Genomic DNA, 15,477 nt, shown 5'->3' with positions numbered 1-15,477 from the left:
CCCTGCAGTTTTTTTAGCAAGGTTTTTTGGAAGTGGTTTGCCATTGCCTCCATCCTAGGGCTGAGAGAGAATGACTGGCCCAAGGCCACCCAGTTGGCTTCATACCCAAGGCAGGCCTAGAACTCACAGTTTCCCAGTTTCTAGCCTGGTGCCTTAATCACTACACTAAAGCAAACTTTAAATAAAGCTCCCTGAATTTCAAGCCAATTTCTTAACTAAAGAAAATCTATTTTTTATAAGGAACACGTATTTGGGTTTGTGCTGATTCAGCTGTCTTTAAGTTTATGACAGTAGGCGTAAATGTGAATGTTTTAATTTTTGGTATAGTCATTACTATTGATGTTTTAACCATGTCTTTACCACAGATGTTTTAACTGATAATAGAAATAATGTTTTAATTTTGGAATTAGTTATTACTGTGGATGATTTAATCACTGTGGTGGTTTTAATTGGATCTAATAAGCTGCTATGAGTCTGTATGATTTGGAGGCCTATAAATCCAATAAATAAATAAGTTGCTAGGTTTCTTGTTAAAATCAAGGGATCATAAAGTTAACTATTTAACTTGAGAAAAAAAGATGCTCAAACTGCTATAGCATATAGACACTATTCTACAGGTAGTCCTTGCCTAACAACCACAACTGGGACCGGTATCTTGGTGGTTCAGTGAAGCAGTCATTAAGCAAGAAGCCCATGTGACTGCTTTGCTCAACAACAGCAATCTGGGCACTCCCAGTTGCAGTTGATAAGGAATCTCCCATGTCATTAAGCCCTAACTCTTTCATTCCATCCTCTTTCTTGCACTCTATCCTCTTTCCCTTCTCTTCTCTCAGCGGTGAATGGAGCACCTGAAGATTTGAAGTCCATGCCTTCACACCACTGAAAGGGGATGGGAAACCTCCCAGCAATGTGAAGGAATGGACCTCAAATACTTAAGACTTGAGGCCCACACCTTCACACCATTGAAACCTCCCCTCTCTCAGTTTGATGGAATGGAATTATGAAGGCCAGGCTCAGGGAGAAAAACATTTTCTTTCATCTCCTGAGGAGCGTGGGAGATACAAGAGGATGAGACTGGCACCTCCCTGAGGAATTCACAATGTTGTGGCTGGCATTACTTGGGAGCTGGGGTTTCAGTCTGGGAAGATTCTTGCTAGAGGTTGTAGCTAATAAACATAGCTGGACTGAATTTACATGGTCTCTTGGAGTTCCTTGGGCTAGGCCTGACACTCAGCATTGAATGGAGCACCTGAAGATTTGAAGTCCATGCCTTCACACCACTGAAAGGGGAGGTGTGAACTTTTTACTGGCTTCCAAGGGTAGGCCCATCTAGAGCTTGCAATAATCCATGCACAAAGTGATCAAAGGATGAGGGACTGTCTGAAGGGCTTCCTGATTCAGGTAAGTATCACAAGATGGATATCTTAGCCACAGTTTCTTAGCCAAGGCTTCTTAGCTATGGCTGCTACTTGCTCCTCAAGTAGGAGCTGTATATGCAAGAAAAAACCTAAATTGTACACTAGTCCCTAAAGGGGAAGTGCAAGTACCCTTTTGGAATTAAAGATAAAACATCCCCAGCCCCATTCAAGCTTGTCAGTGTTGAGCTTTGGCCTGTTCTTCCTCATCCAGTTCCCCACAGCCTCCAGACACCCCAAAAAGACTTTGACAGCCTCCCCTAGTTACTCTGGGGGTGGGGGAGAGAATGTTAGAGGCTGATGAAAATTGTCTAATACAATTGGAACCATTGAAGACTTCTTGAGGAGGGGTGTGCCATTCACCCCTTCATTCAAATGGTCGGTAATGCCTTCATTCAAGGCATTGGAGATCACTTACTCCATCAGCATATTATAGCTTTGGAGGGGTGAGGCAACTGCTAGCAGAAAAAAAAATCTCTTAATTACTAAAACTTTATAGACAAATCTGTGTTAGGATATAACTGTGTTAGTCGAAAGTCAAAATAGCCCAAGGTCCTGCCTCCAAGGAAATTGCTCTACAGACCACAAAGGCCATTGTTAACTACTTCACAGAATCATAAGGTATAAGCATTTGTTTTTTCCTACCATGAACATCACTTGAAAGATCCATCTAAAATACAAAAAGAAAGAACAACATGAAGCAATCTCCAACTCCCTTCCTTATATACATATACAGCTCATATACATCAACAAAGTTCAGCAGTTCAAAGGTGAAAGCCTCTAAGAGATTCAGGGGTAGCAAGTTTATAATCCAGCAGGGCAACCAAAGCTGTTCCCAGGCCAAAACTGTATCAAAACCCAGGTGGGAAACAAACAAAACAATATGCTTCAACTAAGAGCTCCTTCCACTTACATTTTTTAAGCAGGAAACAGAACAAGAAACTCAGAAACAAAACAATGATAGCTATAATTACTACTGGAACTGGCCACATTGGATCTGTAAAAACAAATATTGATCTGAATTAGAATGGTGGTGGAGGGGAAATATCTCCTGACATGGACTGCCTGGTTAATAAATCATGTTAAGTCAGATGTGGACAACTGGATGCTAACATGTTGCACGTGGTCTCCAGGACCACATTTGTGGCTGCTCAAGACCCTGAGATTATGTTCTGAAAATTTGGCTGATGATATAATGCCACCATCCATACCCCCATGTCCTTTCAGACCAAAATAATTGCTAAAGCATAAACTGCAGCCCCAGCCACAAGAAAATGCTCCATAGCCAGTTTTTAACATGATGTATGGACACATCCCAAGAAAGGAAGCCTGGTGTTGAGAGGGTGGGTTTGGACTTCATGCTAAGCCAAAAGGAAGCAATACTAAGCTTGATGAAATGAATCTGTGAATCCAGTAGGAAACATTCTCAGTCTGTTTATTATGAAGAAGCAAGTTAGTTGGTCATTTGGTTTCATAAAGAACAGGCGGAGACAAGGATTGGTCTATGTGGGTCATTGATAACTAGTTCAGGATAAGCAGTTCCAGAAATTCTCTATGATCCACTAGATTATCGCTATGTACCCTGGCAATCATCTATCCTATGTTCCTGACAGAGGCAAAATTAGAAGTTGGAATCTCCTTGTGAAAGAAGAGACAGACAGACTGATGGAGATACCCATGCATAAGAACTCTCCATTTTTTTTAATGCACACCGACATGCACACATACAGTTAGCTAGCTAGGATCAGAGAATGGCTTACAACAGCACACTGCAGTGACTATTGCCACTTTCATCTCTGGCTGCAAACACTGATTCCTTCATTTCTGCTCAATATGTATCCTCCAACAGATTACAAATGGCTCTCCAGGATACCATTTGGTTTCATAAAGTAATAAGCAGAGACAAGGATTGGTCAATGTGGATCAATGACAAGTAATTCCATAAATTCCCTATGAACCACCAGATTATCACTGTGTATCCTGCTGATCAAACTACCTTGAGTTCCTGACAGGAAAAATTAGCAGTCTCTACAACCCCAGTGCTTCCATCCTCTGGCAAATCTTTAAAGACCAGGAAGGTGTGTTATGATTCACTCCCTGATACTGGATTTATGTCTTATCATTGTGACTGGGTTTGGTTTTTCACAATTTTCCATTGGGTACCATTGTTTATTCTTACTATATTATTGTTGTTTCTATTCTTAATATGTAAAGCACCCAGAATTGTCTCCCTGATTGAGCTGCAATGCAAACTGATTAAATCAATCACTCAGTCAATTTGGAGACTCCTTCTGCATGAAGTTAATACATTCCAGTGTGTGTGTGTGCGTGTGTGTGCGCACACGCGCATATACACTGAGCATAATTTAGTGGTTTGGAGGAAATTCTATGAATCATTTGCAAGCACAGCTCTTTCTAGAAGTGCTGTATTTGCTCAAGGCCTGTAGCACTTCCTAATTGTATGTGGAACATACGTAGTCTTAATAAAAAGGAGTTAGCTTAGTGTGCAGCTGAGGGAAGAAACCTCATATATGGCGAGGTGCCTCATATCAGAGCATATCTATTTAGGATTATGTATTTGGATTGCTTTTTAGTTTACTTCTTTTTAAGATGAGGTGGACAAGATGTAGCTGTGAAGTTGCAGCCCTTAATCAAATTCTGTACATCCTTTTGCCTAATTTCAAAAACTTTTAAAGAGGTTAATACTGACCTTTGTCAAATACTGACTGTTCGTCCTCTGCAGTTCTGAACACAGAAAAAATATATGGAAGGAGGCAAATAGAAAGAAAAAGAGTATCTGTGAGGCAATATAGGCAATATAGAAACCTCTATTATTCCACTCAACCCTTATCATCTGCATATCAAACTGATTTATTGATAACAAATATCTATACAGACTAATAATAGGTGTTTTAGTTTTAAAGGATTTAACAAGTTGTTCTAATATCTCAGGTGTCTCAGAAGCTGAAAATGCTGCTAATCCAAACAATGTTGTTAACATATCTTGTAACTGTAAATATTGCCATTGGGTTTCATCTGATAGATGATATTTATCTCTTAACACAGCATACGTTAAAATTCATCTTCATCATCTATCAATTGGTCCAATGTCAATATCCCCGCTTCCACCCAATTTTTCCATATCACCATCTTTTTCTCAATTTTTAAAATTGGGCTCCCCATAAAGTCAATTTGGCATGGAAAAAAGAGTCAAGTCTTCTTTTATTAGACATTACATTCCATTTTTAACTGACAAAATTGTTTCCACAGATATTAGAGTTTTAGTGTATTTCGATCCTAATACCGTCCATGCAACCAAAGGTGTTATATATGCATATTCCAAAGTTGCCCAAATCGGAAAGAGGTGGACAAGATGTAGCTGTGAAGTTGCCGTCCTCAATCAAATTCTGTAAATCCTTTTGCCTAATTTCAAAAGCTTGTAAAGAGGTTAATACTGACCTTTGGTAAACACTGAGAGTTCGTTCTCTGCAGTTTTGAACACAGAAAAAATATATGTAAGGAGGCAAATAGAAAGAGAGAAAAAGAGTATCTGTGAGACAACACTTGTATCTCTTGAAGACTATCCAAAAAAGTTCCCAAACCAAGAGAGGTATTGTAACAAATGTTATTAATACCAAAGGAGATCAAGTCCTTTCTGCCTTCTGTTGTAGCTTTTCCTACTGCTGGCTTCTGGCTTCATCTCTCTGGTCAGTCCCAAAATCTGGACTGGCTACTTCTCTAAACAGTGTTCTGGCTAGGATCAGGAAACTGATTACAACACACACTAGAGCAACATCCACTCCCACTTTCAGTTCTGGCTGCACCCACAACTACTTTGATTTCTGTCCAGCATACATCCTCCAACAGATTATCCCCAGATCTGAAATATCTTCAGTATGCCAGGATTAAGCAGGGACCTTTGATTCACCAATTTGTAAAGTTTTCATCAAAGTTTTCGATTGCTGTTGAAACAAAACTGGCGTAGTTCATTTTTCTACATCAAAAAATAAAAAGCAAGATGCTAATATTTATAGAATCAAGGAAACAGTGAATGCACGGATGGTATTTTCTGATTAATTTTCTCCCAAATTAGCCCACTCCTGCCTTTTGTTGCTCTTTGCTATTGAGGAAAGTCACAGCAATAGCTCCTATTTAAGAAGGTAATTATGTCACTAAAGAGACTTGACTGTCTCCCTACTGGGAGATTGACTTTTGTAGTCCATTCTGTGTCTGGGCTCAGTGTCTTCACTGTCTATGGAACAGGAGCAGCATGGAAAAATGTGTTCAAATTTTGAACACATTTACCATCTCCTGGAGAAAGAATCAACTCTCCTCTCCAGATGCTAAGATGCCCTTGATTCTTCCTAATAGGATCCTTTCAAGATTCTTACCTGATATGACAGTCAGATTCCGAGCAGCGCTGTGGGCAGACTTCTTCATCTGGCTCTTCCTGTCCATACTTTGATACCCACAGCTATACTGGCCTGCACTTTCCGGCGAGATCTGGAGTGACACCTTGTAAGTACCATCATATAACAAGGCAGTGGGAGTTGAAAGGGGATGCCCATCTTTACAGAAATAAAAGTTTTTCACCTCAAATTCATTGCTATGCAAGCATTGCAAGAGGACCCACTCTCCCTCTTGCACTGAACTTCCATTCAGGAAAAACTGCAGGGCTGGAAGTTCACCTACAATAGTAATGGGAGAGATATAAATAATGGGAGAGAGATATAGAAGCAGAAAAAGAAAAAGCATTTAAACTCAATAAAAGTGATGAAGAGCATTGTACCATGGATTTCTAGCTTGTCCCCAGGAAAGTTATAATTTTTTTCACTGACTCACAAATGTGTGCTTAAATCAGTACTGATTAAAATATATTTCATTGCGTAACATGATTTAACTTATGTAGCTTATCTCAAAAAAAAGTTAGAAAGTTCAAACATCACTTTAATCCATGATGCTAATCAATCATTTTCAAATCTACCAATGTGGCCATTCACATTATGGATGCATCATGTCATTTTCCAGATAATCTCCTTGACTCATGTGAACCTTCATCAGCTCTAACTTGAAGCAGAATTTGTGAGCCAGGCTTTCTTCTTACATTTATTTTTAATCTGTCATCATTCTTAATAGTCCTGCGTGAGTGCCATGACAGTGCCAAAATTACATAAAGGAAACCTTCATAAGAATGAAAGTACATTAATAACTAGCCCAGGAGGGAGTCCCATAGAAAATAATCAGGAAGATAATGTTTTGACAAAATTTTAAACTATTTCTGAAAAGCTCGACTGAATGACTATTGCACTGGAATTAAGCATCTGGCATACAGAACTTTAAACCAGCATTTAATTCCCTTTTTTAAAAACCTAAAATAGAAAATGAGCAATATTTCCTTCCCAATATTTTAGGAAGCTTCCTAGCTCTACCAACAAATCAATGAACACTTATTCTAATTTTCTTTTGGGAAAAGGAGAAAGAAAAAGAAGGTGATTTGAAAATATTACAAATGAGATGACAATGACAGAAGCCTCCATATCCTATGAAATTCCATGATGAGCTAGGAAGATTGTGGAAAAAGAATGCAAATGTAATTTAGAAGCATTGTAATTTCATGTTCACCTGTAGAATTACATTGTCCTACATATTTGTCAGCAACACCTTCAGCCAAACAGCAGGGAGTTGTAAGGACAGCTGCTGCAATATAAAATTCATACATCAAGAAAGATTGAAGATTCAGCATGTTTAAAACCACCCTTTTTGAAAAAAAAGAAATTGTAAGTCAATAAATGGATTAAATACATAAATCTAAGATGCATTTGTTTTGATTCTTTACCTTACTAGAACTAATAATTTATATCTATGGTTACCTAACCAGAAGCGAACAATTCCCAGGGCATGCATATAGTTTTGCTGTGTCCTCATTCAGAATGGACCACACAGTGGATTGAAAATATCCCAAAACAGTATTACAAATTATAAAACCCATCTTTGTCATTCTGAATTATCAATAATATCTTATCATTTTGTGCAAACAGCCACCTCTCATTTTCCGTTGATTATGCTATGGGGATCTGTCTGTCTGTCTGTCTGTCTGTCTGTCTGTCTGTCTATCTTCTCCATAAGAACAACATTTCTTTCAACTCACAGAAAACCCAAAAGAATTTCATAAAGAATGACTAAGTTTGTCACTCATAAAAGTTTCAGAATAAGCAGTTGGGTCAATCTTTTTTCCATTCTTTTTTTCTTTTTCTGCTTCAGTCACAAACTTCCAGAAGTGACTAGCTCTTTTGTAAGGAAATTACCATCATCCCATACTCAGCCTGCAATTATTTATCAAACCTTGAACAAGTTCATCTGGTGTATTCTCTGCCTCTGCCTGTCAAGTGCAATCTCTTAAATGCCCACTTGAGAGAGAGAAGCAAGTTTCTATCCCTATTTCATCTCCTCCATTTTCAAAAATTCTGTCTTGAATTTCACATTGAACAATATGCACTAACAATTTTAGTACATGTTCTTGGGAAAAAAAGTCACACATTCTGGTAAAAAGCTTATTCTGTAGCTTACTGTAGATAAAACATCAGAAAATCACCAATTGTGTAGTTGTGCATGAGTTTTGCATCTCCTAATTAGGAAAGAAAGAAGTTCAACCAATTTTTCATGCTCACCTCAAATGAGTGCGCACTTCCATCCTTTGTGGGTTTTTTGATCACTTTAGATGAAGGCAGTTGCATGTGAACAAACCAAGAGAGTTTTGTATATGCACTTATTTTTCAACCAAAATCTATTTTTACACCATGGTTTAGATACCGATCAGACCTAATATGTACTAAGAAAACTCTTTCCCACAAAAAGGAGAGGGGTTAAGACTCCAGAGACAAACAAGTGATGTTTCTCCATTTTTGTGTTGGCATTTTACAGGCCCAACCAGCCCTTTCTTCTGATATCTCAGTTCCATTGCCTGCTTTTATCTTCATGTCATATGGATAAAATGTTTGGGACTTCACTGCTACATATCAGACCTCAGGAACTTGAAAAGGCTCATGGTAGATTGATTTTGTATATGGTAACTGCAGGAAGATGATAACGTGCCCAAATGATGGAAGAACAATGAAATCCCCACAGTGCGGAATGAATTGGGAAAATGTCCAAATTTGCAGAAATGGCAAAACTGGCCTGACAAAACAACAAAAACTTTTCTGACTGAGACCTTTATTTGGACTTTTTGCTGAAAGAAAAAAAAATGACATGATGATTTATGGATTTGAAGATTAAGAAAGATATGGACTAAATTAGGGGTTGAAGGGACTTATATAATATCCAAGAGGGAGGGGGGACCATAAGTATTTCCTATTGGGAAATTGATTTTGTGGTCCATTGTGAGCTCAGTATCTTCACTGTCTATGGAACAGGAGCAGCATGGAAAAATGTGTTCAAATTTTGCACACATTTACCATCTCCTGGAGAAAGAATCCAGATGCTAAGATGCCCTTGATTCTTCCTAATAGGATCCTTTCAAGATTCTTACCTGATACGACAGTCAAATTCCGAGCAGCACTGTGGGCAAACTTCTTCATCTGGCTCTTCCTGTCCATACTTTGATACCCGCAGCTATACTGGCCTGCACTTTGCTGCGAGATCTGGAGTGACACCTTGTAAATCCCATCATATAACAAGGCAGTGGGAGTTGAAAGGGGATGCCCATCTTTACAGAAATAAAAGTTTTTCACCTCAAATTCATTGCTATGCAAGCATTGCAAGAGGACCCACTCTCCCTCTTGCACTGAACTTCCATTCAGGAAAAACTGTGGGGCTGGAAGTTCACCTAGAACAGTAATGGGAGAGAGAGAGAATCAGGAAAGAAGAAACACTTAAACTCACTGAAAAATTATGAGGCGCTCTGTATATTGGATTTCTAACCTCTCTCGTGGAGATCATCTGCCTGCTTCATTGTTTGGAAACAGCAATGACTTTCAACTGATATTACTATTGATTAAAATATGTCACATTTTATGTTCTGACTTCATTTACGTGATCCATGTCTTACGTTCAGAAAGTTAGAATGTTTCTTTTACATGTGATGCTAATGAATGTTGCTTGCAAACCTACCCAAGTGGCCATTCATATTACAGATGCATCATCTCTTTTGCAAGATATTCAGTGTCCCAGGTACATCTAAGTCTTGGAGAATTGTAACTGGAAGCAGAATTCCTTGACCAGGCATTCCTCTTGCATTTATTATAAACTTTTTAGTCATCACTAGTCGCCCTAAATGAACTGCTACAACAGTGCCAAAATCACACAGACGAGCAGTCATGAGAATTAAACTATGCTAGTAATCAGACAAAGAGGGAGTCTATAGAAAATAATCTGGAAGATAAAAAATGGCAAAATGCAAATCTATATCTATAAAGATCAGCTCAACAACCATTGCACTGGGATTAAGCATCTAGCAGGCAGCATTTCAGATCAGTATATCGTTTTTTAATTTACCCTTTTTAAGGACGAAAGTGTTAAGTGAGCAATATTTCCCTTCCCAAAATTTTAGGATATTTCCCAGCACTACCAACCAATCAAAGAATACTGACCCTAATTTCTTTTGGGGGAAGGAGAGAAACAGAAGATAATTAGAAAGCATTACAAATGGAAGATGACAATGTCAGAAGCCTCCAAATCCTATGAAATTCCCTGAATGAGCTAGGAAGATTGTGGAATACATTTGCAGACATTATTTGGAAAGACTGTAATTTCATACTCACCTGGAGATTTACATCGTCCTACATAGCTGTCAGCAACACTTCTGGCCAAACAACAGGGAATTACAAGCTGAGCCACTGTAATAAAAACACATATGTTGAGAAAGATTCAAGATTCAGGAAGTTTAAAACATTCCCTTTTAAAAAAAAAATGTATTGAAATGAACGGACTGGTTCACAAATGAGTACATTGATAAAGTCCATAGCCCATTTGATTTGATTCTTAACCTCACTGGGACTACTAATTCAGATCTAGAGATACCTACTCAGAAGTAAACTGTTCAAAGTGCAGACATAAGGCTTTGTTCTGCCCACATCCAGAGCAGATCACATAATGGCTTAATGAGCACCCCAAAATAATGCTACAAAGTACAAAAAGCATTGCTTTTATCCATCATTGTCAGAAATCACCATTTCAAGTTGAAATAATATGTCATCACTTCTTGGAAAGGTCCAGTTCTCCAATTCCTTATACTTTATATATATACATGCACATACAGCCTCACAGGGAAAATAAATATTTTTAAAATCCTCAAAGAAAAATCCTTAAAGAAATGGAGAAAGAGATTTCTCTCCAAAAAAATATTCATTTCTGGCCTTTTCTATAATGACATAGTTTCCAACTCACAGAAAAGTGAAAAGAATTTCATATTTGATGTGTCACTCTTCAAGGTTTCAGCATAAGCAGTTAGTTCATTCTTTTTCCACCTCTGCTTCATGAGTAAATCAAATTGTGTAGCTGTGCATGAGTTTCGCATCTCTGAATTAGGAAAGAATAAGTTCAACCAATTTTTCATGCTCACCTCAGATGACTGAACACTTCCATCCTTTGTGGGGTTTTTTATCACTTGAGATGAAGGCAGTTGCATATGAACAAACCAAGAGAGGTTTGTACATACGCTTATGAGAGCAGTTCTCTAAAAGTTCCACACACTCAGTCCTCAGGATTCAAATTCAAATTCTGCCCTCAGGAAAAGTAAAACTAGTAAAACTAGTGGGTACGTTTTTCAAGATATTCAGCTGATCATGTATGTCCAAAGTTATAACAACCTTGATCTCTATTTTGAGGTATCTTATTAATTTTATGTCCACAGAGCTGGAGTCACATTTAATCCTCATGAAAATATTTATCTTACATGTGTATAATTTCGTTTTCGTGGCTACCTTCTCCCCTTTCATTCATTTCTTGCATTATCAGATAAGCTGAGTTTAGAGCAATCTGCCTAGTCTTGGTTTAGCCTTAGAACTGATCCCTGTTTAGTTTGCTGTATTGCCTAAGGCAGCAACTATATGACCAGGTTTGCACAACAGATGTAACTGGGTAAGCTGCCTTTGCAGAACTCACCAACCGCAGTTAGGTTAATTTATTTCGGTTTCTTTATGATGCTTTGTAAATCCAGCCCTTTTGTTACGTCATCGCTCAGTGTACTGAGGTGGATTAGTGGAGCAATCAAGCTGTGTCTGTGCAGGCCATGTTCCTTCAGTAAATGAGAGCTTTACAGAGATAAGCTGAATGTTAACCAGGGGGTGTTTGTGTCTAAAATTCAGTATGGGGTTATATCATAATTTCCTTCTTTCCACAAACTACCCTTTCTAATCTTCAAACCCATAAATTACAAATTCATTTTTCTTTTTTCAGCAAAAAGTCCATAAGGGGTTTCCAGTCATTGATAAATATAGTGATTGGTCTTTCTCTAATGGAACATGTTAATTTTGCCATCTCTGCTAGTTCTGTCATCTTCACCAACCTGATGTGGGTATTTCAGAATCTTTCCATTTTTGCACATATAATAGTAATCATATATAAAAATAATCTTCCATGGCTCTTTTCTAATTGACTGTCCCAGCAAAAAAGTTCTGGTTTCAGTTGAATGTTGACCTTTAAAATTCTTTGTATCATTATATGTATTTGAACCCAGAAATTTCTGGCTTTTTTACAAGTGCACCAAGTATGATAAAATGATCCTTCATGTTGTCCATGTTTCCAACATAAATTTGAAGTACCTTTATACTTTACTCCTTTAGACAATTTTTCTGGAATCATATACCAATGGTACATCATTTATAAAAATTCTCTTTTAAGTTATAACACAATGTAAATTTCAAAGCTTTTAACCACGTATTTCCTCACTGTTCCATCAGTATATTGTGTCCAAAATCCTTAGCCCATTTTATCATAAGTCTTTCACTTGTTCTTCTTCCATTTCAAATTTCAGTAAAAGCTTATACATTTTAGCAATTATATGTTCATCATTTGTACATAGTTCAATTCTGTCTTCTGTTGTTCAATTCCAAGTGTCCTATTATCTACCTTAAATCTTTTCCTTAACTGTGCATACAAAAACCACTGAAAATTAAATCCCTCTGCAGTCAATTGCTCTCTTGATTTTAAAATAGAAATGCATTTATAACCACTGTAAAAAAAAAGATTGAAAGCTGCTTCTTTAGAATCTTTGCTGTTCTTTCCTCTTTCTTTTTTATTTCATTTCCTATTTTCTTCTTCATTCACTATTCTTCCTTATCTTATTACTTTCTTTTCTAATATTTGTATTGTTTTTATTTTGTTAAAATTTTCTTCAATAAAAATTATATTAAAAAAATAAAGTCCAATAAGGAGAACAGGAAGTCATACTTGCTGGATGCATCATCCCTTCCACCAAGGTGTTCACCAAATCCATGGTGCAAAACAGAGGAGGGATCACCTAGTTTCTTACTTTCCTTCTCTATTCTACTGACATTATGTACGTAAAAGCATTAAAGCAACATTACGCGCAGCACAGAAGAAGGTAACCAATAATAAGCCAAAGAAATTAAGGTATGAGTTAATGAAAGGAAAAGTAAATATATCTAAGTCTCATTTTCACCAGCATCATTCATTATCTCATCTTACTTCTCTGTCCTTCCTTCCACCATGTCCTGTACCAATTCATACATTGCCATCTGATTTTATACTTCTGGCTTGTCTATGTTGAAAATTGTCAGCTACACCCAATTAAATTTTTCTTGGTTTTCCCCTTCCTCTCAACTTATTCACTTTTCCTTTGTATATTTCTTTGGCAATTTGATCCTCATTCCTTCTCTCAATATGACCAATTCAACATGCTTCTTTCACACTGACTGTTCACTTTTGTATTCAGTCCACATTCATTCAACACCCATTCATTCTATATCCTATTTCTTCTTGTTTTATCACAACATCATCAGTTTCTCATGAACTGAATATGCAACAACATGAAAAATAGACATATATCCACTATTTGTGTATTTATTTTTAAGACTATACTAACATGGAGCTGTACATGTAATCACCAGAAGCTGAGTTTGACTTTTTTATTTTAAAAATAAAGGAGAAAGTAATACTTTTGAAGGGTGAATTGAAAAGAGAACTATTTATTTGTATTCTCTTTTTGAGAGTAAAGTGAGATTTGAAGTTATGTTTGACAATATCAACAAAATGATGAATTTTAACTTTCCCTGTCCCCCAAATCCAACTAAACTATTAAAATTAATTTCTGTGTTACTAGTCTCTAGAGAGCATTTTGCAGCATGCTTAAATGCATTTAATGCATATTTCAAATTAAAATACTTTCTAGTCCTCATTCTGTTTTAAAACCTATTATCCTGCTCTGGAACTGGAAAATGAAAAAATGTAATAATGTTAGAGTACTGTTCAGACATGGCAATAAACTTCAAAAAAACATCCATCAATGAACATCAGGCATCTTATTCTTCACTTTGTGATCATACCACAATGTTGTTTCAGAATGCAATGTTTTACTTTACTACCTGGGGGTGAATACAACCTTGTTCCTATCTTTGGTAAAGAGTTAAACCACCTTTTATATCAAAGTCCCTGGTGTAGATATGTTTATGGATTGACAAGCTCATTTGGAATTGGCTGTCATGGTGGGTATGGCCAGTCATGGAGCACACATTTTTCAGAATGCAACACACCAAGGCCCAAAGAAATGGAGCTGCTCAAGTCTCTACATCTAAGAGGTTGAGACTAGGTTCCAAACCACAAAAATACTCCCCCACCCCTAAAATTCAACCTTGATGAAAGATTTCACACAAAAATCCCTATGTCATTTGAAAGGGCAAAAGAACTTCCATAAGTAAAATCTGATGAAATCACATCATACATATTCTCAAACCTTCACATTATACACTAAGGGCAGTGAAAGCTTAGCCCATACTGTAAGAGTGCAAACTAGATATCCAACCTGGGTGCTGTCATACTACAGGAGTACAAACTACATATCCAACCAGTACTGTCCATGACAGCCCCATGCTGTCTTCCTCAACCCTTGCCTAATCATTCTCAGCATGCCACTTCTCCTCCAGATTTCTTGCACTGCTCTCCTAGCCTTCTGGATTTCAGAATATCATTAATCAACTAGGTGTTCTTAGCTAATTCTCAAGGAAGTCCACCAGTCAAACTGAGGGTAAGTTGTGGTATAGAGTTACTACCAGCACACAGGATCCCAAAAGCAAGGCAGAAAAGGTAGGCAAGGCAAAGCAGAAGATTAGGGTCTCAGGAAGCAAATACAGCATAGCAATCACAGGACAAAATGTAGTGAAAGTGATGAACTGAATCCAAACAGCAAAGATTCCAGGAGTCCAATGCAATTATGTTCTGAGGCATAGAAAGCAGGCTGTAATTGTGCTTGGATAAAGCCTTAAATACACATCTCTCAGCCTTTGCTGTATGACTTCAAGGCCACGTGGTCTTACTGAACAGTTCTTCTTGTGCTCTCTGCAAATGTGCAGCCCTTCTTCTTTTTCTTTTGGATCTCAGCCAAATGGTCAAGACCATTTCCAGATTTTTTTTGCTTGGTACTTCAGATATTTAGAACAAAATATTTCCTATTGCAACTATCCTTTAATTGTATTTTTACATGAGTGGAGGATATGTAAGGGCCATATATGAACTCTAAACTCCTTCTCTATGGATAGTATGGTACAAACATCTCTCTTTTTCTTCAGTTCTCCTTGCCTTAAGAAGTACAGGTAGGAGAGAATTTTGCCTCCTTAGATATTCAGTTTAAATGCTGCTATCAAATATGGAACCCTAATCTTGTCAAGATTCAGACTATAGGACCATATATGAAGCTCTGCAGTGACAATATGATGCAAACGTTAAATATATAATTAATAACACAAAGTCAGAAAACAGTAGATCATTTAAAATAAACTTGCTGCAGACATAACCACAGTGGCTTAACTGAACACCTCTTCTTAAGTATTTAATAGTTCAATTTTCCTTCCTTTGTGGCTTTTCTGATACAGATGCTTTTATAGCTACG

General features: G+C 37.3%; 2 protein-coding genes across 51 annotated transcripts in view; one reads left to right on the top strand and one right to left on the bottom strand.

Moving 5' to 3' along the window:
* LOC107326028 (uncharacterized) overlaps positions 1-7,222 on the top strand; it is a 51,418-nt gene extending 44,196 nt beyond the window's left edge. For 49 of the 50 annotated variants that reach the window (XR_015796522.1, XR_015796520.1, XR_015796564.1 and 46 more), the window contains 2 exons: positions 5,787-5,933; positions 6,889-7,222. Coding sequence is in view for 1 of the 50 variants with exons in the window: in XM_088142814.1 (XP_087998940.1) it covers positions 5,787-5,880 (94 nt within the window). In the remaining 49 variants the exon portion in view is untranslated. Of the gene's footprint in view, positions 1-5,786; positions 5,935-6,888 lie in introns of those variants that run through there. The other variant, XM_088142814.1, reaches the window with a different exon arrangement.
* On the bottom strand, positions 6,976-11,607 carry LOC112542840 (uncharacterized). The gene is made up of 4 exons (XM_088142817.1): positions 10,800-11,607; positions 10,175-10,249; positions 8,944-9,240; positions 6,976-7,112 (listed from the first exon to the last, which is right to left on the bottom strand). Exons 1-4 carry the CDS (start codon positions 11,038-11,040, stop codon positions 6,976-6,978), a joined length of 750 nt encoding a protein of 249 aa, XP_087998943.1. The 5' UTR covers positions 11,041-11,607.
* Between the last annotated feature and the right edge of the window lie 3,870 nt (positions 11,608-15,477).

Source organism: Python bivittatus, unplaced genomic scaffold (genome assembly GCF_059951505.1).
Source record: "Python bivittatus isolate LINGU-HERP-01145 unplaced genomic scaffold, Pbiv_v1 ctg000440_np1212, whole genome shotgun sequence".
NCBI lineage: Eukaryota > Metazoa > Chordata > Lepidosauria > Squamata > Pythonidae > Python > Python bivittatus.
Note: the sequence above shows the minus strand (reverse complement) of the source record. Positions and strands in the feature narration are given on the sequence as shown.

What these genes read in the sequence shown, in the direction of transcription:
- LOC112542840 (XM_088142817.1), bottom strand. Translation starts at nt 11,040, where the DNA reads ATGCAACTGCCTTCATCTCAAGTGATAAAAAACCCCACAAAGGATGGA. An exon ending in GAAATTCTTTTCACTTTTCT is followed by an intron (nt 10,250 to 10,799) that starts GTGAGTTGGAAA and finishes TTTTTATTACAG; the next exon opens with TGGCTCAGCTTGTAATTCCC. An exon ending in AGGACGATGTAAATCTCCAG is followed by an intron (nt 9,241 to 10,174) that starts GTGAGTATGAAA and finishes TTACTGTTCTAG; the next exon opens with GTGAACTTCCAGCCCCACAG.